A 21,966-nucleotide genomic window follows, 5' to 3' on the forward strand; every position below is an offset into this window, starting at 1 on the left:
ATATTTCAGGGACATCTCTGGGACACCTGCACCCAAAAACCCCACCGCCCCAATGCCAACCACTTAAACTCTACCTCACACTCACCCAAGGACATGCAAGACCTGGACTTCTTACATCACCAAATCCACGCCACCTGACAACTCAAGAAAGAATGCCTCATCGTCTGCCTTGGGACCCTTTAACCACACTGCATCAACATTGACTTCAGTGGTTTCCAAGTCTCCTACTGCCCCCCCCCCACCCGATCCCAGATCCTATCCTCCAACTCAACACCGCCCTGTTGACCTGATCTACCTGTCCATCTTCCTTCCCACCTATCACTGTGCCCTCCCCACCAACCAATTATAATCACCCCTCCACCTGCATCCACCGATCGCTTTCCTGGCTACCTTCCCCCCAGCCCCACCCTCACCCTCCTATTTATCTCTCATCCCTTCCGCCCCCCCCCCCCCCCCCATTCCTGATGAAGGACTTATGCCCGAAATGTCTACTCTCCTGTACCTCGGATGTTCCCTGACCTGCTGTGCTTTTTCAGGGCCATACTTTTCGACCTTGCGATTTAATGTCCAGCATAGCTGCAGTGATAGTGTAAGTACGTAGGTGTGGGACTAGATAAACTGCTAAAGACAGCTTGAGTGTTTTGGGTTTGACAGTGATGGATTGAGGGGTGTTCAGTATTGGCAGGAATTCATGCTCACAGTGGGCAGTGTCAGGAAGGCGTGGAATCATGTTGGTTTTGAGAGAGTGTGATTGGGGTTGTCAGGGGTCTGGGACGTGAGAGAGATCAGGAGAGGTGTAGCTGGGTGTTTGTGGGGGAGCTTCAGTTTAATAATTATCCATGAGTTCAACTAAACTTTTAATCATCTTTTACAGGGTTAATCGCAGTGGAATCATCCAATTTTTCCAACATTTATGGAATCTTCCTGAGAGTTGCAGGCGAGTGGTTTCTTCATCTTCCAGGGCAAATCCCATGGAATATGGGATTTCAGTCTGTGCTGCCTCAACAAATATCTGGTCATCAGAATATCCGGGCAATGTACAGTATATAACTAGAATTGTGTGTTTAATTCCCCCAGACTGCTCAGTATCTCTACACCAGCATTACCAAAGAAAAACAGACAACGGTGAAGAGTTGGAATGGAATAGGTTGGGGACAGGCAGTTAAAGGATCAACTGTATATTATTGACAATATTGCAGTGTTAGATTCCTGCGACGTGCCCCAGAATGACTCTGAGCTTCTTCCCAGGGTAGTGCATGAAACACAGCCTGATCAGAGGGCGAGGCTACGTCTGCGCGTTGAGGATGCACGATGACAGGGATTCCACAGCAAACAGCTTCATGGTGCAGATAAGAAACCGGGGATACAGCCGGCAGCCGCCAACACCATCGATGTAGGCATAGAGGAGGTGGAGCGTCGCAAGATGAGCTGCAGCCTTTAGGAAGTGATTCTCTCCCTCCTTACTTTTTGCAGCAGCAGTTTTTTGCACATACACACTGCACAAGGCGAGAGTGATGGTGGTTATTTCAGAAGAGAAGGGAAGCGAACAGTCGGATGATACAATGTCAGGCTCCGATTCAGTAGACGGTGTTAGGAAGCCAGCTGCCAACCGACCTACGAATACCCTGACCGTGCAAGAGGTGAGGACGATGCTGCATTGTAGAAGCTGCGGTTCTGGTGGTTGTTGCGTTGACTGCACTGACCTGCATTCTTTCAGTGCTGAGGGTTTATCAGCGAATGGATATCTCTCTAATTATCCACATTCGTCCAGAGTGGATCAGGCTCTATTTGGAGAAGACGTTTCACACAAATAGCTGCTACCTCCATGCGGTTAACAGAAAGCCCGTTTCTTACTGGCCCAGTTACCTCCTCGTTCCTCTTGGGTAAAAACAGTTGGGCAAAGCTACCCTCATCATTGGATAAGCCCGCTGTCAATCTTAATCTTTATTGTCGACATCAGCTCTGTTTGACCTGAAATCATCTGTTATCCTTCTGCAACTGTTGTATCATGTGGTGACTGTGAATATTTCAGTTAAAATTATTAAAGTTTTAAAAAAGTTTTCCAGCAAATTATCCCGAGCTATGTTAATGAATCTTACTTTTCAACCATTGTTGAAGTTAAATTGTAATTTTAGAATTATATTTGGGGGCTGGAGGGTGGTGGTAGAGAAATGCCAGGGAAACACAAGTTCATATACAAAACTTCTCAATTGAATATAGGAGGCTTGATCAGTAAGTCATAAATGATTCAAAAATTGTTGAGATGGTAAATAGAAGGATAGCATTCAATTACAGACGGATAGAGAATGACTAGTCAGATAGGCTGATCAGTGTCAAATGGAATTCAATCTGGATGAATGTGAGGTGATACACTTGGGCAAGACAAACAAGGCAAGGGGATACATGATGAACTCGGACACTGGGAAGCAGCAAGGAGCAGAGGGACCTTTCATGTTTATGTAGATATCAGGTCAGGTGGTTAAGAAAATGTATGGTGAGTTGCCTATATTAGCCAAGGCTTAGGAGCAGGGAGATAATGCTGGAGGATATAAAACATTGGTTATGCCACAATGGGAACATTTGTGTCATTCTGGACTTCACATTATTGTATAGGAGGGATGATAGCACTGGAAAGGGTGCAGAGGGGATTCACCATGATGTTGTTTGGGCTGGAGAGTTGATATGAAGAATGATTCGACAGACTGGGGTTGGTATCCTTAAAGAAGAGAAGATTGAGATGGGCCATGATTGAGAGGTGTAAAATTATGAAGGGCAAAGATAGGGTAGAGAAGAAGAAACTTTTCCCCTTGGAGGAATCAGAGACCAGGGGGCATAGGTTTAAGGGAAGGACATTTAGAGGAGATGGGAGGAAAAAGGCTTTATCACCCAGAGAGTTTTGTGAGTCTGGAGCTCACTGATGGTAGGGGTGGTAGAGGTAAAAACTCTCAACATTTAATAAGTATTTAGGCATTCTTAATCAGGAAGGCAAAGAGAGGACATGAGATTGCATTTTCCTTCACTTTATTTGCCAAGGCTAAGAGATTTTACAAGTATATTAACAGCAAGATAACAACTAGAGAGAGGAGAACCCCTTAAAGATCAAAGAGGTTGTCTATGTGTTGAACCTCTGGAGATGGGAGATATGTTTAATGAATATTTCATGTCAGTTTTTACTATGGAGAAAGAAATGGAGGCTGGAGAACGCAGGGAAATAAATATTGATGTTTTGAAAATAGTTCACATTACAGAAGAGGAAATGCTGGAGGTCTTAGAAAATGTAAAAGTGGATAAATCTCTGGGACCTGATCTAGTGTATCCTTGGACTTTGTGGGAAGTTACAGATGAAATTGTGGCATCCCTTGCAGAAATATTTGTTTTATCTGTAAATACGTGAGATACTGAAAGACTGGAGAGTGGCTAATGTTGTGCCTTTCTGTAAGAAAGGAATGTAAGGAGGAGCCTGCTAACTATAGACCTGTGAGCCTGACTTCAGTGGTGGATAAGTTGTTGAAGGCGATTCTAAAAGATTAGGATTTATATACATTTGGAGAGGCAAGGAATGATTAGGGATAGTCAGCATGGTTTTGTGTGAGGGAAATTGTAATTGAGATTTTTTTGAGGAAGTGACCAAGCAGATTGAGGGCAGAGCAGTAGCACATTTTTTACTTGGATTTTAGTAAAACCTTTGACAAGGTTGCGCATGGCAGACTAATTAGTAAAGTTAGATCACATAGGATTCAGTGTGAACTTGCCAATTGGGTATATAGTTGGTTTAATAATAGGAGACAAAGAGTAATGGTGGATGGTGGTTTTTTTGGGACTGGAGGCCTGTGACCAGTGGCATTCCACAGGAATCGGTGCTGGGTCCACTTTTGCTTGTCATTTTATATAAATGATTTAGATGAGAATATAGAAAACATGGTTAGTAAGTTTGTGGGTGATACCAAGATTGGTGGTATAGTAGACAGTGAAGAAGGTTATCAAAGATTACAAAGAAAGATCTTGATCAATTAAGTTATTGGGATGAAGAGTGGCAGATGGAGTTTAATTTAGATAAATGCTAGGTATTGGATTTTGTAAAATAAACAAAGACAAAATTTATACAATTAAAAGTAAGGCCTTGGGTAGTGTTGTAGAACAGAGGGATCTCGGGCTCAGGTACGTAGTAATCTGAAGTTTGCATCACACGTAGTTAGGGTGGTTATGAAGGTTTTAGCACACTTGCTTCATTGTGGGTGGCACAGTGGCACAGTGGTTAGCACTGCTGCCTCACAGCGCCAGAGACCCGGGTTCAATTCCCACCTCAGGTGACTGACTGTGTGGAGTTTGCACATTCTCCCCGTGTCTGCGTGGGTTTCCTCCGGGTGCTCCAGTTTCCTCCCACAGTCCAAAGATGTGCGGGTCAGGTAAAATTGGCCATGCTAAATTGCCCGTAATGTTAGGTAAGGGGTAAATGTAGGGGTATGGGTGGGTTACGCTTCGGCGGGTCGGTGTGGACTTGTTGGGCCAAAGGGCCTGTTTCCACACTGTAAGTAATCTAATCTAATCTAAAATTGCTCAGACCTTTTGAGTTGGATGTCATGTTAAGGTCACACAGGAAACTGGTGAGGCCTCTCATGGATTAATGTATCCAGTTCTAGTTGCCCTGTTATAGGAAGAATATTATTAAGCTGGAGAGGTTTCAGAAGAGGTTTACCAAGATGTTGTGTGGAATGGAAGGTTTGAGTTATAAAGAGAGACTGGATAGGCTGGGACTTTTTTCACTGGAGTGTAAGAGGTTAAGAGGTGACCTAATAGAGGTTTACAAGATCATGAGGGGTATAGATAAGGTGAATAGCAGGTATCTTTTCCCTAGGGTGGGGAATGGTAAGACTAGGAGACATTTTTAAAGTGAGAGGAGAAAGATTTTAAAAAGATATGGGGGGGGGCTTTTTTTATGCAGAGAGTGGTTTGTGTGTGGATTGAACTTCCACAGGAACTGATGGATGTGGGAACAGTTACAAAGTCTAAAATAAATTGCGATAGGTACGTGAATAAGAAATGTTTGGAGGGATGTAGGCCAATTGCAGGCAGGTGGTACTGGTTTTGTCTGAGATTATGGCCAGCATGGATTGGTTAAACTGAGGCATCAGTTTCCATGCTATATGACTCTAGATGTGTGCTTTCAATGCCGTGGCATACAAGTCCATGGGCGAGGTGCTGAAAAAATGGGATTAGAATAGATAGGTCGTTGTTTTGACCGGGGCAGATGTGATGGGCTGAAAGGCCATTTTCTGTGCTGCAGATTTCTGACTATGACCCTGAACTGATTAGATTTTCAGTCTGCTGTGATAATGATAATCATCAGCTTTATGTGAAAAAAGCAAATGTTTTAATACCTATCTATGATGTTAGTGATTTCTCCATATTAGGTTGTGACACTTCATGAGTTGAGGAAAAATGTGTTATTAGTTACATTTTTCCAGAACTTATGCTATAAATTGTATAAATTCTAAGCAAACATTCACTGTTGCAATGTGTTCTATATTGAAAATAATTGATATTAAATTAAGTATACAAGGAAATTATAGGTGCCGTCATTGTGATATTTGAAAACTTGCTTGATTCAGGGATTGACAACTTGGATCTAATCAGTGTCATGTCATTATTCCTGGAGAGTAGGAGTGACAAAACAGGAAATTGTGGTCCAACTGGCCTAACAGTTGTGGTGGGAAAGTTATTCAAACCTGGTGTTCAGGACAGAGTTACTGAACTATTGAACAAATATCAACTATCAGAAAGAGTCAGCATAGATTTACAAGACAGAAGTCATTTTGAGAAGCATGGTTGATTGTTTTGACATATAAATGCTATAGCAAGGTAAATAAGGAGATATTTATAACTAATGTATATATGGAATTTCAGAAAGCAATTGAAAAGATTCTGCAAATGACTGTTAGTAAAAATGAGTGTATCAGACCAGAAGCCAGCTCTTTCAGTGGATCGGGAATTGGCTATGGTGTAGGAAGTAGAACAACGAATAATAGGCATGTGCTCAAATTAGCAGGATATAACTAGACATGTCCAGCGGGGATCTGTACTTAGGACTCAGCTTTTGCACTACATTTATAAATGACTTGGATGAAGGAATAGAGAGCCAGAAATCCACATTTGCAAAAATCACTACATTAAATGACATAATAAATAGCACAGATGGGATCCGAAAGTTGTTAAAGGACATATAAGTGAGTGAGGATTAAATTAGTGACTGCAATGGTGGCAGATGGAATTCACTGTTGGAAAATGTGAAGTCATACACTTGTGTACACAAGAAAATCAATCAGAATATTTTGCAAATGATGAGAAGCTAGGAACTGTGAAGCATTAGACAGATTCAGAGGTCCAAGTATAGAAATCTTTGAAACCAATTGGGCATTTACAAGCTAGAATGAAAAAAGTACTTATAACCTAGGCCTTTGGCTGAAAGGAGCTGGATACAAAAGGATGGAAGTTAGATTACAGCTATGTGGCGTTTGAGTGAGACCACAGTGTGGTGTCGTGCATTTAGTTAAGAGAATACACTTCAGGAAGGATTTATTGTTCTTGGAGCCTTGCAGCACCAATTCACCAGAATTAGAGGGGGACTAAAAGGATTAAATTATGAAGAAAGGTTGCATGGATTAGACATGTATTTTCTTGATTGAGAAGGTTATGAGATGATCTAATTGAAATGTATAATTACTGGATCTGATGAAGCGATAGGAACTATTTCCCAAACATTTGTGGGAGAGTCCAGATTAAAGGGGACTAACGTTAAATGTTGAAGCTCAGCCTGCCTAAGATGATGTCAGAAAATACTTCCCATAAAAACCAACAGGAATCTGAAACTCCGTCCCCACAAGCAATTGCCGAAGATGGGTCAATTAAACATTCTAAATTACAAGATTGATGAAGTTTTGGGGCAAAGATCTTAACAGTTAGAAAAGGTGGATCTTAGATTATATTAGATTAGATTAGATTACATACAGTGTGGAAACAGGCCCTTCAGCCCAACAAGTCCGCACCGACCTTCCGAAGCGCAACCCACCCAGACCCATTCCCCTACATTTACCCCTTCACCTAACACTGTGGGCAATTTAGCATGGCCAATTCACCTAATCTGCACATTTTTGGACTGTGGGAGGAAACCGGAGCACCCAGAGGAAACCCATGCAGACACAGGGAGAATGTGCAAACTCCACACAGTCAGTCGCGTGAGGCAGGAAATCAAGTAGTGGCATTGTTTTGATCTGATTGCCTTAATCTCATTCCTTTTTGCCTCTGTATAAAAAAATGCTCTTCTAGAACATTTATATGTAACATTAGTTACTATAATCTATGAAGGTACAATTACTCTTGTGAAGTTACAACACCGGAAACAAGAGTTAGCAACAAAAAAAACTGCAAATGCTGGAATCCAAAGCAGACAGGCAGGAAGCTGGAAGAATGCAGCACGCCAGGCAGCATCAGGAGGTGGAAAAATCGATGTTTCATGTGTAACCCTTTTCAGGACTGGGGGTGGGTGTGGGGGAGCTGCAGATAAAGGTGTTGGTGAGGGCAGGGTGGTGATAGGTGAAGACAGTTAGAGGGTACGACCTGGTTGATCAATGGGGGGAATGAATCCCGTTGGTGGCAGGGAGGAGTGGAAGAGAGGGGGAGGTGCTGAGAAGGGAGTTGGGGGATGGAGCAGGAGATTATTTGAAATCAAAGAACCCAACGTTGAGTCCTCCGGGCTGTAGAGTGCTCAGGCAGAAGATAAGGTGTTCTTCCAATAGGAACTATGGTTTGTTTTGGCAATGGAGAAGGATGGTCATGTCGGAAAGGGAGTGGTTGAGGGAATCGAAATGGTCGATGACTGGGAGGCCCAGTCAGTCCCTGCGGATCTGGCTGTGATGTTGGTGAGCCACTCCCTGAGTTTACGTTCGGTCTCCCTGATGTAGAGAAGACCACATCGGGAGCACCTGATGCAGTAAATTAGGTTGGAAGAGAGGCAGGTGAACCTCTGTCTCACCTGGAAGGACTGTTTGGGTCCCTGGATGGAGGTGAGGGGGGTGGTGTACTGGCAGTTTTTGCATTTTTTCCGGTTGTACAGGATGGTACTTGGTGGTTCAGTGGCAGGGGTGGTGTGAACCTAGGATTGTCAGAGGGAATGGTCCTTGCAGAAGGCAGAGACGGGTGGGCAGGGGAAGATGTTCTTGGGGTCTATTTGGAATTGGCAGAAGTGTTTGAGGATGATGCATTGCATGTAGGGACTGGTGGGGTGATAGGTGTGGATAAGGGGGACTCTGTCTTTATTGCACTGGGAGAGGCGGTGTTTAGAGTGGTGGAGCAGGAAATGGAGGTGGTATGGTGGAGGGCTGTCTGAATGAGGGAGGGTGGAAAAGCCCCCTGTTAAAAATAAGTGGACATCTGGGATGCTTGCAAGTGGAAAGTCTCCTCGTCCTAGCAGATACGGCAGAGACAGAGGAATTGGGAGAATGGGATGGAGGGCTTGCAGGATACTGGGTGAGAGGAGGTGTAGTCCAGGTAGTTATGGGAGTCTGTAGGTTTGTTGTAGAAGTCTGTCTGGAGACTTTCACCAGAGATGGAAATGATATGGTCATGAAAGGAGGGGGAAGTGTCTGAGATGGACCAAGTGAATTTGAGGGCGAGTGGAATTTGAGAAGAGTGGAACAAGAGTTAGCAGCAGATTTCAAAATTCAAATGTGCATTTCCATTTTTCCATAGGTATAACAGTTCTATTGTGTTTACTGAAGTCAGGATCTCCAACATTAACATATTCCTAAATTTGAAATTTAGCTATCCCCAATGTTACAGGGAATCTCACCAGAATGTAGTGTTTGAGGTTGTTAAGGTTATGACAGTGTCCTCAGCTTTATAAACAATGGCGTCGAGTACAAGAGCAAGGTCATGTTGAATTTATGTAAAACACTTGATAAACCTCAGCTGGAGTACTGTACACAGTCCTGGGCACCGCATTATCATAAAAAGGTGAATGCTTTGGAGAGTGTGCAGAGGCGATGTCCTTGGAGAGAAGACGGCTGAGAGGACATTTGATAGAGAGTTGGTGGAGGCAGGATAAATTAAGGCGTAAAAGAGGACAGTGGATAATTCTTTGGATTGAAATATGTGCAAAGCTATAGGGAGAAAGCAGGAGATTAGCACCAGGTAATGAATTCTTTTGAATAGCCAGGGCAAGCATGATAGACTGAATGGCTTCGTTTTGTGCTGCAACAACTCTGTGATGGGGGTCAATCCAGGTAACAACTCTGTGATGGAGGTTAATCCAAGTAACAACTCTGTGATGGGGGTCAATCCAGGTAACAACTCTGTGATGGCGATCAATCCAGCTAACTCATTCAGGAACGAGGATATAATTTGAGAATAGAAAATGGGCAATTTTGAAGACTTTTTCATTAAGCTTTGTGAAATACAGAACAATATTTGAGCTTATTCATTGAAAAAATAGAAATGTGATGAGAAGGCAGAGAATTAAACTGAGAATGAACAAAACAGGAATTATTGAAATGTGTTGAAATTATTTTAAAATTCTATATAATACTTTTTAAAAGCTTTTGCCTGTGTACACTTCCTGGCAGCGTTTCCTTTATGATTTCATTTGTCTGTATTTGTTACAGAAGGTTGTCTGTCTACACTTGTCATGTTGGAGTTGCATCCTTCCGCTCATGGAGGCTGATGCCTTATCTACATCAAGCATATGCAGCCTTTCCAGTACATCCAGCTTAACTAATTTCACCATATCCATTACCTCTACAAGCTCTGCCTCTGTCAATATTATATAAGCATCTGTGTCCTCAGTAAAAATGAATACATAGTACTTAAAAAGTATTCAATGCCACACACCTCTAAGTATGCATCAATCAATTTATCCCCAGTGGTGCCCATTCCACCTCTGATTTTCAAGCTGGTAGAAAGTGTTTGGGTTTCTTGAAATATTACATGCTATTCTGTACTTAAATTCTCTGGTGAAGACCAGCAAAGAGAGAATGTATCAGATGTGCATTATACATTGTCTTTTCTTGTTTCATTCATGTTTTATAACTCTACTGCATCCAAGAGCCCTGGTTTTGTTCAAACTGTCCCTTTTTGTTTATTGAAATGTATTTAGTTGGTACCTGAAGCATCTCTTCCTCAAATATCACCAAATGCTCTGACAAGGAGTTCCTTGTCCACCTCATTTGCCAGCACCAGATCCAGCAATGGCTTTTTCCCAGTTGGATTGAAAGCATACTGGTCATGGAAGTTCTCCTGAACACATTTCAGAAAGTCTTCACTCTCTTTTACCTTCACTTAAAAAAAAATCCAAATCGATAACTGAGCCATTAATGTGATCTAGTATCCCCATTCTATAAATCTGTATACGCCTGTCATTCACCTGCAGGTTTGCCCCTTTATTTTCCTTTTACTATTTGAAAGCCCTTAAGATACTTCAGTTCGTGTTGTTTCTGTGTCGATCAACAATATTTGAGCTTAGTTCAAAATTGCACTATTTTCCTGTTGCCTCTGTAAGCAAGGTGGTATATCGGAGAAAGTGTGCTGTATGGAGCCAGCTATGTTGCGAAGTATAGCAGATGAATGGATAGTTTGAATATATTGTTTATTCCACAACAGATGAAAATGTAATTTTCTCTTCTACTTAATAGGTCTTGTCCCTTTATTGAAATAATTATAATAATCAATAAACAACAAATATAATATGTAGTAGCTCAAAAAACAATCTGTTAGGATTGTTAAAGTGTTTTCCAACAGTCTTAATCCTTGCCTCCGTAGTTCCCTGAGGTTGTTCCACTGAACGTAGGAGGCATGTATTTCACGACAAGACTATCCACTTTGAGGCGTTATGAAGATACTATGCTGGCAGCAATGTTCAGTGGCCGGCATCATATTCCTACTGATTCAGAGGGACGTTTCTTTATTGACAGAGATGGGACCTACTTTGGGTAGGTAATAATATCATGATTGTTTCTACTTCATTAAAGAAGAACTCTTCTTTTTTTGCTTGACGTATTCAGTTTAAAAACGGCAAATTCAAATAACTAAACAAGCTGAATTGAACTTGGTACAGAATGTTGTAGCAATGTACACTAAATACAAACTAAATTACATTTAAAAAGATTTGTTAGTGGTATTATTTACAATGATGATAACTAGAAATGTTGGTTGGTAATTCCTGTGACAGTTCTTTTGCTAAATGCACTGAATGATGTGTTGTTGAGTCACCCAAATGTTAAAGGTGTCATTAATTTCTGTGGTTGTTACTGAACCAGCTAATCCTAACTGGGGTGCCAGCAGAGGTGCTACAATTAACTTCAGTAAGTTGAGGATAAGGGGAAAAGGTAAATCAGGCAGAGTTCTTTCTCCTCATCAGATTCACTGAGACTTGTTGAAAAATACTTGCAAAAGGATGCTCAGTAAGGGTAGAGCCAGCCTTTATTATAATGCCCATGCATTCAGTTAGTATGCGGAAAATAGAGGAATTACGGATCTGTTGTACACTGTCTTAGTCAGATCTCATCTGAAGGATTGCATTTAGTCTTGTGTACTGCATTTTAGGATTGCTATATTAACTTTGGAAGGGGTATAGTCTGAAAACATAGAATTAAACTAGGACTTACAGAATTAAGTTGAGAAAATATTACATAAAATTGGCTTGAATTCCTTGACTAAATAATGTTTAAAATACTAAATCTATACTATAGAGAAACAATTTCCTTTGATTGGAGAAATAAAAACAAGGGCATATACCCTTACAATTAGAGCTAGGAAATGAAATTGGAACGCATTTTTTCCCACGTACTATCATCTGAAGTTTCTTTTTTGAATATTCTGTGGATTCTGGATCAATTGAAATTTTGAAAGTGAAGGTGTTTGTTGGGTAAGACCATGATGTGCACAGCAACCCTAACTGAATGGCAGAATTGGTTTGAGTGTTTGAATGGCTCACTCCTGTTCATATGGCATACATACTAATCACATGTAGAAAGAGCAGCTATTTGAATGAGTTAGATGAAAGCAGCTGAGGTGCATGGAAATACTTATGTTTCGAAATATTTTTCAGTTATGGACATTTTATTCTTCGAACCACATTTCATACCAACATGATACTTAATTTGTGAGAATATGTAAACTAATTAATATCTGCCAAGAATTTGACACTGATGTAGCCATTAACACATCCTGGGTTAATACATTACCTTTCTTCTGTATTCAGAGACATTTTGAATTTTTTACGAAATGATGACCTGCCGCCTCGTGAGCGAGTGAGAACAGTTTACAAAGAAGCACAATATTACTCTATTGGACCACTTCTTGAATGTCTGGATGAACTACAGCCTTTGGCCAGTGAAAAAGTGAGAAAGGCATTTTTGGACTTGCTGCCTTATTACAAAGGTAACGCTGTCTTTGCAGATATTTCTCTTTAAAAGACCGCACTAGGTTGCAGATAAGGGTTGATCTTGATGAAGGTTAGATTAGGCCTGAGGGGTAAATGACCAACTCCTGTTTCTTTTGTTTTTAATTATGCAAATGTGAAAGCAATGTTTTTGAAGCCAGCTGAAGTATATGAGTTGATGTCTGTGTATTTGAGGTGATGTCTTATTTGTATTTATTACTTCCTTTGGCTGCTCTCAATATTTGGAGGATCATGAAAGAAAATTTGGATCTACTTGTTCCTGCAACAGTGTATCAGCTTACTGATGCAGGATAATGCTCTTCCATTTTAGCTTTAATCATCTTTAATTTATACTGATCACATCAAAAGGACTTTTTAGTTCAGAGTACAGTGCAGTCACTTATATAAAATTATGCAGATGTATGTATTTCATTGAATTCTTCATTTATGTAAAATGGGATTTATCAAGGCCAGTTTAAGCATTTAAGAGGAAGGTTATTGTAAAATGAAATTCAATGTCAATTACTTTCCTTCTTAACATCTCTGCTCTGACTGCTATTTTGGGAAAGATAATGCAGTGTCACTGCTACTTTTAGACCAGCATTTAATCTTCTCACCGCATTTACTAATTGGTCTTTGTTGATTGTCTCTGAAATTCTTCTGTGGTTGACTATATCTTCTGAGCATGCCCTGTCATCGCAGCAGTTTTCCAAGTTTTATTTTACCCTGTGCAGGGTGTGTGACTGTTTGCTGTGCATTTCAGACCACTTGTTGAGTAATTGAGGTATTTTTAAAACTTTGGCACTTTGCCTGGGTAATTACCTCACTAGTACTCGTGCCAATACCTGTACCTCATACCAATTCTGCCTGGGCACTCTTGCCACTACTGCAATGTTTTCTACCATTGTTCACCCTTAACAGCAGCTTCACTGTTGTGGCTCTTTCTGAGTTCAGATCTCACTAATGACACTTTACCCGGCACCATTCTCAAGACTCTATTCTTCATGGTTGTCGATCTGAGTGCCATCACATTTCACTTAACATGGGCTGAATTTTACCAAAGATTGGCTAAGGGTCAATTTTGGGGGGTTTCATGGAGGGTTTCCTGTCATGAACTCTAACACGTTATCTCATGTAATTCTCCACAGTTTGCAGCACTCCCGTACAGTGCCCAGCTCACACCAATGTGAATGCCCACAGACCACTGCTGCTAGTGCCATAATTAAACTACAATGTACACCAGGTCAAGTGCTGTCATTCAGGAGCTGCCCCACGCATTCCCATGTGTGATGAATTGCTCCAGAGATGGCTGATAGAGGCAGGTTAAGATTGTGCTATATCAACAGTGAACTGGATGTCCTGGTGGACAGGGTTATGAGGAGGACCATCCTCAGGGCTGCCAGAGGAAGCCATGGTACCTCACTCAGCCGACCTAGTTGCCACCTTGGTCAGTGCATGCTCCACAGTCTGCAGTGAGCACCAAGAACTAGGACGGATGACTTTCTGTGCTCAACGATGGTATATGTCACCACCACCTCCCTGCTACCTCACATTCCCATTAACTGTGCTAACTGCACCTACCTCTCATTGGGGTGGATGCTCTACCCTTTTCGAAATTAAGTGCAGTATCTTCCCTCACTCACACTCATCGCTGTATCCTGACACATTGCTAGACCTGCACAATTCTCTGTGCTGCCTACTAACTCACTCAGGACACCTCCCCATCTTCCCCAGCACTAACAGCCGAGTCAGCCACTTTCATCTCACTCAATCCCTCCCTTTGTCTCATTTCTGGAGAAAACTGCCCACAGTAGAGCCAGAAGAGCCAAGATGGACAATGGGGTTCCTAACCCAAAACAAGAAGAGAACCCTGTCTTTACAGGGAGACGGCCATGACCACTCTTGTGGAGATGCTGAGACCTCCATCCCCCGGCAACCAAATTACATCCATTGCCGAGTACTGTGCTGCTCCCCATTACCAGTGCTTTGAATGTACTTTCAGCATGCCCTAATCTCCACCCCAATTTTACAACTCTTTCTCTCACTGTCATCTCCTGTGACATCTGTGCTGTCTGTTCCTTGAAGACAGCAACCCCTCCAAATTTCATATCCTCCACATTTTGAGGAAGAAGCCACAGATTTCCGCACAGTGTCTTCCATCAAGACTGCCTTATCAGCTCACATTTTGACACCTCACCACGTGCTTTAGAAGAGTAGAGTTGAGAGTACGTTTTGGTGGGCACACCACTGCCACATCTCTGCAGCTGGTTCGAGCAGCAAACTGGCCACTGGAACTTAGAGGACTGTCAGAGACCAGGCATCTGCTTAGCCTGAGCCAGGAGAGGACTCTATCATGCTGGTCAGTCACAATTTCATCCAAGTACACAACCTGAACAGGAGCATCAGGCTGTTTGTTGGAGGAAGTGGGCAAACTGACTTCAAGGGTGGTGGAATCCACCAATGTTATCTGTACCAGGTTGCCTCTGGCATGTGAATGCCTGGCTGCCTCCATGTACAAGTTGACAGCTACCATGGAGAGTTAGTGTCTGCTGGATATGAATACAGACTCTCACTCCAACTCTTTAGCCATTGGTGCTCAGGACTAACAGCAGGCAAGAGGGTTGTGAAGGATTTTCACTTTCTCCAGGTTCCACTTCCTCACACAGAGAAAGGATGGGACCAGTAGTCACCCAGCCAGAGAGGGAACCACATACACATCCTCCAGAAGATTCTCAGGACTTTCCACAGGTACCAAGGGCCACCATCCCCGCCCTGCCACTCTCAGTCACTACCACCATCCTGCCACTCACAACCATCACCCTGCCACTCTCAACCACCACCCCCCGCCACTCTCAACCACCATCTCCACCCTTACACTCTCAACCACCACCCCCACCCTGCCACTCTCAACCACCACCCCAACCCTGCCACTCTCAACCACTACTCCCACCCTGCCACTCTCAACCACCACCCCCTCATCCCTGTATCCTGACACATTGCTAGGCCTGCATAACTCTCTGTGCTGCCTACTAACTCACTCAGGACACCTCCCCACCTTCCCCAGCACTAACAGCCGAGTCAGCCACTTTCATCTCCACCCTGTCACTCTCAACCACAACCCCCACCCTGCCACTCTCAACCACCACCCTCACCTTGCCACTCTCAACCACCACCCTGTCACTCTCAACCACCACCCTCACCTTGCCACTCTCAACCACCACCCTGCCACTCTCAACCACTACCCCCACCTTGTCACTCTCAAACACCACCCTCAGCTTGCCACTCTCAACCACTACCCCCACCCTGCCACTCTCAACCACTACCCCCACCCTGCCACTCTCAACCACCACCTCCGCCCTGCCGCTCTCAAACACCATCCCCACGCTATCATTCTCAACCACTACCCCCACCTTGCCACTCTCAACCACCACCCCCACCCTGCCACTCTCAACTACCAACCCCACCCCCACACTCTCAAACATGTGGGAGTTAAAGCCAAGGAGAGTGATCCTACAAATGAGTAGAGTACACCAGATAGCTTAACAATCTCGCCAACATGCCCCTGGATTGTGTGCCAAACCCCCAGGCCAACAGATCCCACGAGAGAGCTGCAGGTTTTCCCTACCCGAGTTGCGGTAATTGGAACTGTTCCTAGGCATAATGGAGGGGAAGGGGAAAGTAAACCTTTTGAGATCATATATATCACATGGGTGACATTATATCTGAAATACGTTCTTACATGTTTAAATATAGGTTCAATTTTCATCTTGAGCGGTGGACTCAACCATCATTTTAGCTGTAACTACAAGAATGAAGGTAGAGAAACAAGTCAATCTTAGCACCACATCTGTTTAACTGTATCTTCGTGACAGCTATCCTGTACATAATGCCCATATGAGCATGATTGAATGAGGGGACATCAGATGTTGTGAAGATTTCCATCCATCTGTCACCTTACCTTCATTTAAACAGAATAAACCATGTTGGAAGATCAAAACAATAAGGTGTGCTTACAATTGGGATTATGCAGGGGATGTTGACATCAGGAGCTTCAAAACATTTACAGTTGGTGAAAGATGATTTCACATAATTGATTCGACTGAACGAGACTCATAAAGAAGTCCTGCACGTTGCTTTGGCCAATATTTCTGCGCTGCATGATACTGTAGGAGCTGTTCTGTTTGAAGAATACCCTTGGGTTCATTCTTGGCACAATGCTGCAGTTCTCCCGTATCCTCATCGTCCACCCCATAGCCACAGTGCATTGCTCAGTTGTCTGGAGCAGAGAGTCTGAGGATTGAGTGGCATCCTCTTTCGGGATGGTATGGATACAAAGTCTCAGACATGAGATGAATGGAAGTCTGATGTCAAGCAGCCATCCTATGTTTTTTGTTTCTCCCAGACAAAGAATGTGTTGTGTTGTGAATTCACTGCATAGCATGATGTGACCTTCTGATCTCCATCATTGGACAGATTATTGTGTCACTTCCCGTCTGCACAGCCTTCCATGGAAGGCTGAGATGTAGTGAGCATCCAAGTAGGCGCAACGTAAGTGAGTGCTAATAGGCCAATCAAGAGCCCTGAGATGCACCCTGGTCCAATCCATGAGTGGATCGGACTTGGGTACTTGTCCCTGAAGCCAAGTGGCCTGGCAGCTGCATTATAATTAAAGGTGCTAGAATGCTGTAAACTACAGTTTTGAAAGAGAGAATTAATTCTATATGAATCAGAGTTGTGCATAAAAACCATGAAAATGACTGGCCCCAGCCCATGTCATTTAGGAGTTGGGAACAACTTTTGTTGTTCTGCATGGTGCTCACTTCATAACTTATTCAAAAGGAAGAGAAATATTCATTGTATTTTGTGTACAGGACAATAAATTGTTACAAATGATTCCCCTTTAAATATGGTTCATTTCAGAGTTTGAATTAAAATTGACATTAGATTAGATTACTTACAGTGTGGAAACAGGCCCTTCGGCCCAACAAGTCCACACCGACTCGCCGAAGCATAACCCACCCAGACCTATTCCCCTACATTTACCCCTGCCCCTAACACTATGGGCAATTTAGCATGGCCAATTCACCTGACCTGCACATTTTTGGACTGTGGGAGGAAACCGGAGCACCCAGAGGAAACCCACGCAGACACGGGGAGAATGTGCAAACTCCACACAGTCAGTCGCCTGAGGCGGGAATTGAACCCGGGTCTCTGGCTGTGAGGCAGCAGTGCTAACCACTGTGCAACTGTGCCGCCCATTCTTTCCCTAAATTTGGAGTGTCATGATGGTTCAGTGGTTATCACTGCTGCCTCACAGTGCCAAGGACCAGGGTTCAATTCCAGCCTTGGGTGACTACCTGTGTGGAGTTTGTCCATTCACCCCGTGTCTGTGTGGGTTTCCTCTGGGTGCTCTGGTTTCCTCCCACTGCAAAGATATGCAGGTTAGGTGGATTGGCCATTCAAAATGGCCTGTAGTGTCCAGGGATGTGTAGGTTAGGTGGATTAGCCTTGGGAAATGCAGGGTTACAAGGCTAGGGTAAGGAGTTGAGTTCTGGGTGGGATGCTGTTTAGAGAGTCAGTGTGAACTTGTTGGGCCGAATGGCCTGTTTCCACACTGTAAGGATTCTATATAAAAATACATGAATCTTAATGCAAAAACAGATGTAGCAAAAAATATATAAAAACTATCTATTTCTGCTTCAGTTATGAATACATAGATGTAAAATTGTAAGATTGGGAAAAAAAAGTGATGAAACTGTTCTTGTTTTGGAAAATTAGCTGATTAATCCGAGTTTCAAGTTACATCCAGGTGTACCTTAGAGTTTTTTTTAGGACCTTGAGGCTGCTTGCTAAAAATAGGAGTATCATAAATAATTAAATACTGTGGTCCTATGATATAAAATATCCAAGTTGCTTACAGTCCATGAACAACCAGTAAGAGAGATGTTTAGAAGAGGTCTAGGTCAGTTCTTAGATAACTCTTAAGGTTTAAAGATTTCTTTGTCAGTTAGAAGGGCCAGGGAGCAGTAAAAGGGAAAAAAGAAATTTGGGTTTAAAATTTTGAACATGAGAAATAAATATTATTCAGAACTTTAAGTTATACAAGTATTTCTCAAAAAATTGTATTGTAACAGGAAGACAAGCTGATTATATTTCCCAAATGTTGCTCTATATCTCATCATGTGAGTAATGCATCTAAAGGTTATGAATGAAGTGAACGGTTACACCTGCTTGGGAATGAATGCCTTTTTTTGACAAATGAAAATGAGAAATGTATTTTCTTTCTTTCCATACCAATGAGGATTGATGATAAAACTTCCTTAAATTTTTCAAAAAACAGTTAACCAAAGTTGTGTTGTATGTTTTCAGTATTTTTCACTTATGCTTCCTTTCATTAACAGAGAATTTGGAAAGAATAATTGATATTGCAAAACAAAGAGCAATTCAACGAAAGGCAAGATTTGCAAAGTTGAAGATTTGTGTTTACAAAGAGGAGATGCCAGTTACACCATACGAACGCCCTCTGTACAACTCACTACGCTTTGATAGAAGTGAGAATGAGACAAAACTCTTTGAACATCACTGTGAAGTTGATGTATCATTTGGCCCTTGGGAAGCCATTGCTGATGTATACGACCTTCTTCACTGCATCGTGACAGACTTAGCAGACAGAGGAATTACAGTAGATCACCAATGTATAGGTGTTTGTGATAAGCATCTGATAAACTGTTACTACTGCAAACGCCCAATTTATGAATTCAAGATTACCTGGTGGTAAATAACATTTTTAATAATTTTTAGTTTCATAATTATTTGAAATCACATGATGGGAGTAGTTTTGCAATTTATTTTATTAATAATCTTGTGACACAGTGGTACTGTCCCTACCTTTGGACCGAGTTCTGAGTTCAAGTCTGAACTCCGAATATGTGTATGGCCTTGGAATTATGTTATAACATCTCTAAACAGTCTGATTTAAAAAAAATTATTCTTGACACCAAGAAAACTTAGATATATTTAGCACTTGGGAGCCCACAGCATCTTGTAGCAAGGCAAGGTTAGGTAGCTGCATTTCAACTTGGAGTTTTAGCATAACCTTTTTCATGCTGACGAGTCTGATTGGTTAATATAACATCGAGCTTGTTGTCATGAATAAGACTGTAATCATACTCAAGGTGCAGTAGCATGTAACAGTCACTTTAGGGACATTTAGTGCATTTTTCTTTGTCTCCCGTCAGAAAAGTCAAATCGTTTGCTTATATTTCTCCAGGTAATTACTGTATTATTGTGTATAATTGAATTAATAACTGACATTTACATAGTATTTCTTGTACCGACAACTCTCCATGATTAAGCCTTCACAGATTAGATATTGGGATAGTTTGGGTCAATATATTTTCATCATTGACCTCGATCAAGTTAAGCAACCAGAAAGCACAGTAAATGTCTGAGGTTTTCATGTTTGAAGCTGATATCGTTTGACTCTATGTTGCACTTTAAAAATTCTTTTCAAGCTTACTCAGAATTTGAATAGCTGCTGGAAGTTGTACTCGGGCACTTTAGGCATAAGTTCCTAGTTTCTGGAATGGTAGACAGTAGTATTTCATACAGTATATCATTTGCTAATTACAAAAACATGAATAAAAACATAACAATGAATTATTTTGATTCAGCTAGCTCCTCACCCATCCTGCTGTTATATTTACTGGTTACAGTGTTATGACACATAAGGCCAACAGGCCAAACCAAATCAGCTTTCATATCCCTGGGTTTGTAACTCAGTAAAATTAAAATATCCAATGACCCTCAAAATCACTCAATTGTTCCCAACCAGACCTTATAAATAGCAGATATCAGACACCAAATGTATACTGAAACAAAAGCCTTATTGTTTTATTATTAATAATACAACTTTAGCAGAACACAGATAAACAACAAGGTGATCCACTTAATATCCACAATCTAAGCCCAATCTTCTTTAAACACCAAGCCCACTCATTCACAATTGGACAGTCACAGTCAATGGATAAATTAAAGTAAAATAAAGAATTGCAGTTTGCCAGTTAATGGTTTTAAGATGTGTAATAGGCCTTCATAAATCCTTGAACAATGTGTTGTATACCCACTTAATAGCATTGTACATTGCTTGAATTCTTAAGTCACTGATTCATGTAAACACCTTTTGCAGACCGCTGGAAAATTTTACTTGTGTCCTACAGATTGAGGTTCTTTCCTCAAAACCTTCAATAAATCTTTCACTGGGTATAAAACTAGAGAGAATAATATTCAAAACAGCCTTCTGGCCAAAACCCCAAGCAAACCAGTTCACACTATGGTTTCCCTTTTTTTCAACATTCGCTTTGATTGGCTGGCCAGCGTCACTCAATCCATGGTGACCCATTCAACATCTAACCAGCTATCAATCTCTGAGCAACATATCTCAGTGTTGAAAAGTCTGTCATGGTCCTGGAAAATTATTACCCACAATTATCTTTCCAGGCCACTTCCTATAAACAAAAACACATTTGTTTGCTGTCTCTTCTTTCCCAAAAGCTGCTGCTTGAAGTTCAAAGTTTGATTCTCAGCTTCAGCTCACAGTTTCAAACCAAAAATGATAATAAAATGAAGGTCTCAACAGCAGTCACATAAGGATACTTAAATTCTGAGTGTCTGTTTCGCTAAAAAATATTTATTCATAGAAAAGACGAATTTACAATAAATACTCTTCAGTTGTTTGGTGCTGTGATTTTGAAATACAGAAATTATTTTCTTTTTGCATCTTTTGAGATAAAGTTTGTTTAATATGGTTGTCTAAAAGTGTTCATATGTGTAGATATATATCTAGTTTTAATTCTGTAATCAATAAGCGGGATTTTCAGTCACAATTTGCTCCCATATAGACCATTAACAGCATTTGAGACAGTATAATTTCTGGCTCGGAAATTCCAGGGGAATTCTGATAATTGCAGAACCACTGGAGGAATGGTTGGTATTCAACCAGTATTTGGTACTCAGCCAGTATTCAATATGTTTCCAGGGAGGTTCTGCATTACATCTGAATGCATGGAATGCACTGCCAGTGGTAATAATAGTGTCAAATACATTTGGGACATTTAAGTGACTCTTGGATATTGACATGGTTGATAGTAGAATGAAGGCTACGTACATTACTTTGATCTTAGAATAGGATAAAAGGTCTGTGCAACGCTGAGGGCTGAAGGGCCTATACTATGCTGTACTGTTCTATGGTCTATGTTCGAGGAGAAAGTGAGGACTGTAGATGTTGGAGATCAGTCGAAGCATGTGGTGCTGGAAATGCACAGCCAGTCAGGCAGCATCCGAAGAGCAGGAGAGTTGACGTTTCGAGCATAAGATCTTCATCAGGAATGAGGGAGTGGACCAAGGGGGATGGGAGGGGGCTGGGGCTGGGGGAGAAGGGGGCTGGGAATGTGATAGGTAGATGAAAGTGAGGGTGAAGGTGACACGTCAGAGAGGAGGGTGGAGAAGATAGGTGGGAAGGAAGATGGATAGGTAGG

General features: G+C 41.8%; 1 protein-coding gene across 1 annotated transcript; it reads left to right on the forward strand.

Annotated features, from left to right (window-relative positions):
* The first annotated feature begins 1,124 nt into the window (after positions 1-1,124).
* kctd7 (potassium channel tetramerization domain containing 7) lies at positions 1,125-19,208 on the forward strand. Its single transcript, XM_060847782.1, has 5 exons — positions 1,125-1,813; positions 5,856-6,000; positions 10,810-10,979; positions 12,251-12,429; positions 18,832-19,208. The coding sequence occupies exons 1-5, from the start codon at positions 1,515-1,517 to the stop codon at positions 19,206-19,208; spliced, it is 1,170 nt and encodes a 389-aa protein (XP_060703765.1). The 5' UTR covers positions 1,125-1,514.
* The last annotated feature ends 2,758 nt before the right edge of the window (positions 19,209-21,966 follow it).

The sequence above is a fragment of the Hemiscyllium ocellatum genome, chromosome 31 (assembly GCF_020745735.1).
Source record: "Hemiscyllium ocellatum isolate sHemOce1 chromosome 31, sHemOce1.pat.X.cur, whole genome shotgun sequence".
Lineage (NCBI taxonomy): Eukaryota > Metazoa > Chordata > Chondrichthyes > Orectolobiformes > Hemiscylliidae > Hemiscyllium > Hemiscyllium ocellatum.

Excerpts from the sequence above, each read along its gene's own strand:
- kctd7 (XM_060847782.1), top strand. The coding sequence starts at position 1,515 with ATGGTGGTTATTTCAGAAGAGAAGGGAAGCGAACAGTCGGATGATACA. Across the intron at positions 1,814-5,855 it reads GAAGACGTTTCACACAAATA|CAAGGTAAATAAGGAGATAT; the intron begins GCTGCTACCTCC and ends TAAATGCTATAG. Across the intron at positions 12,430-18,831 it reads CTTGCTGCCTTATTACAAAG|AGAATTTGGAAAGAATAATT; the intron begins GTAACGCTGTCT and ends TTTCATTAACAG.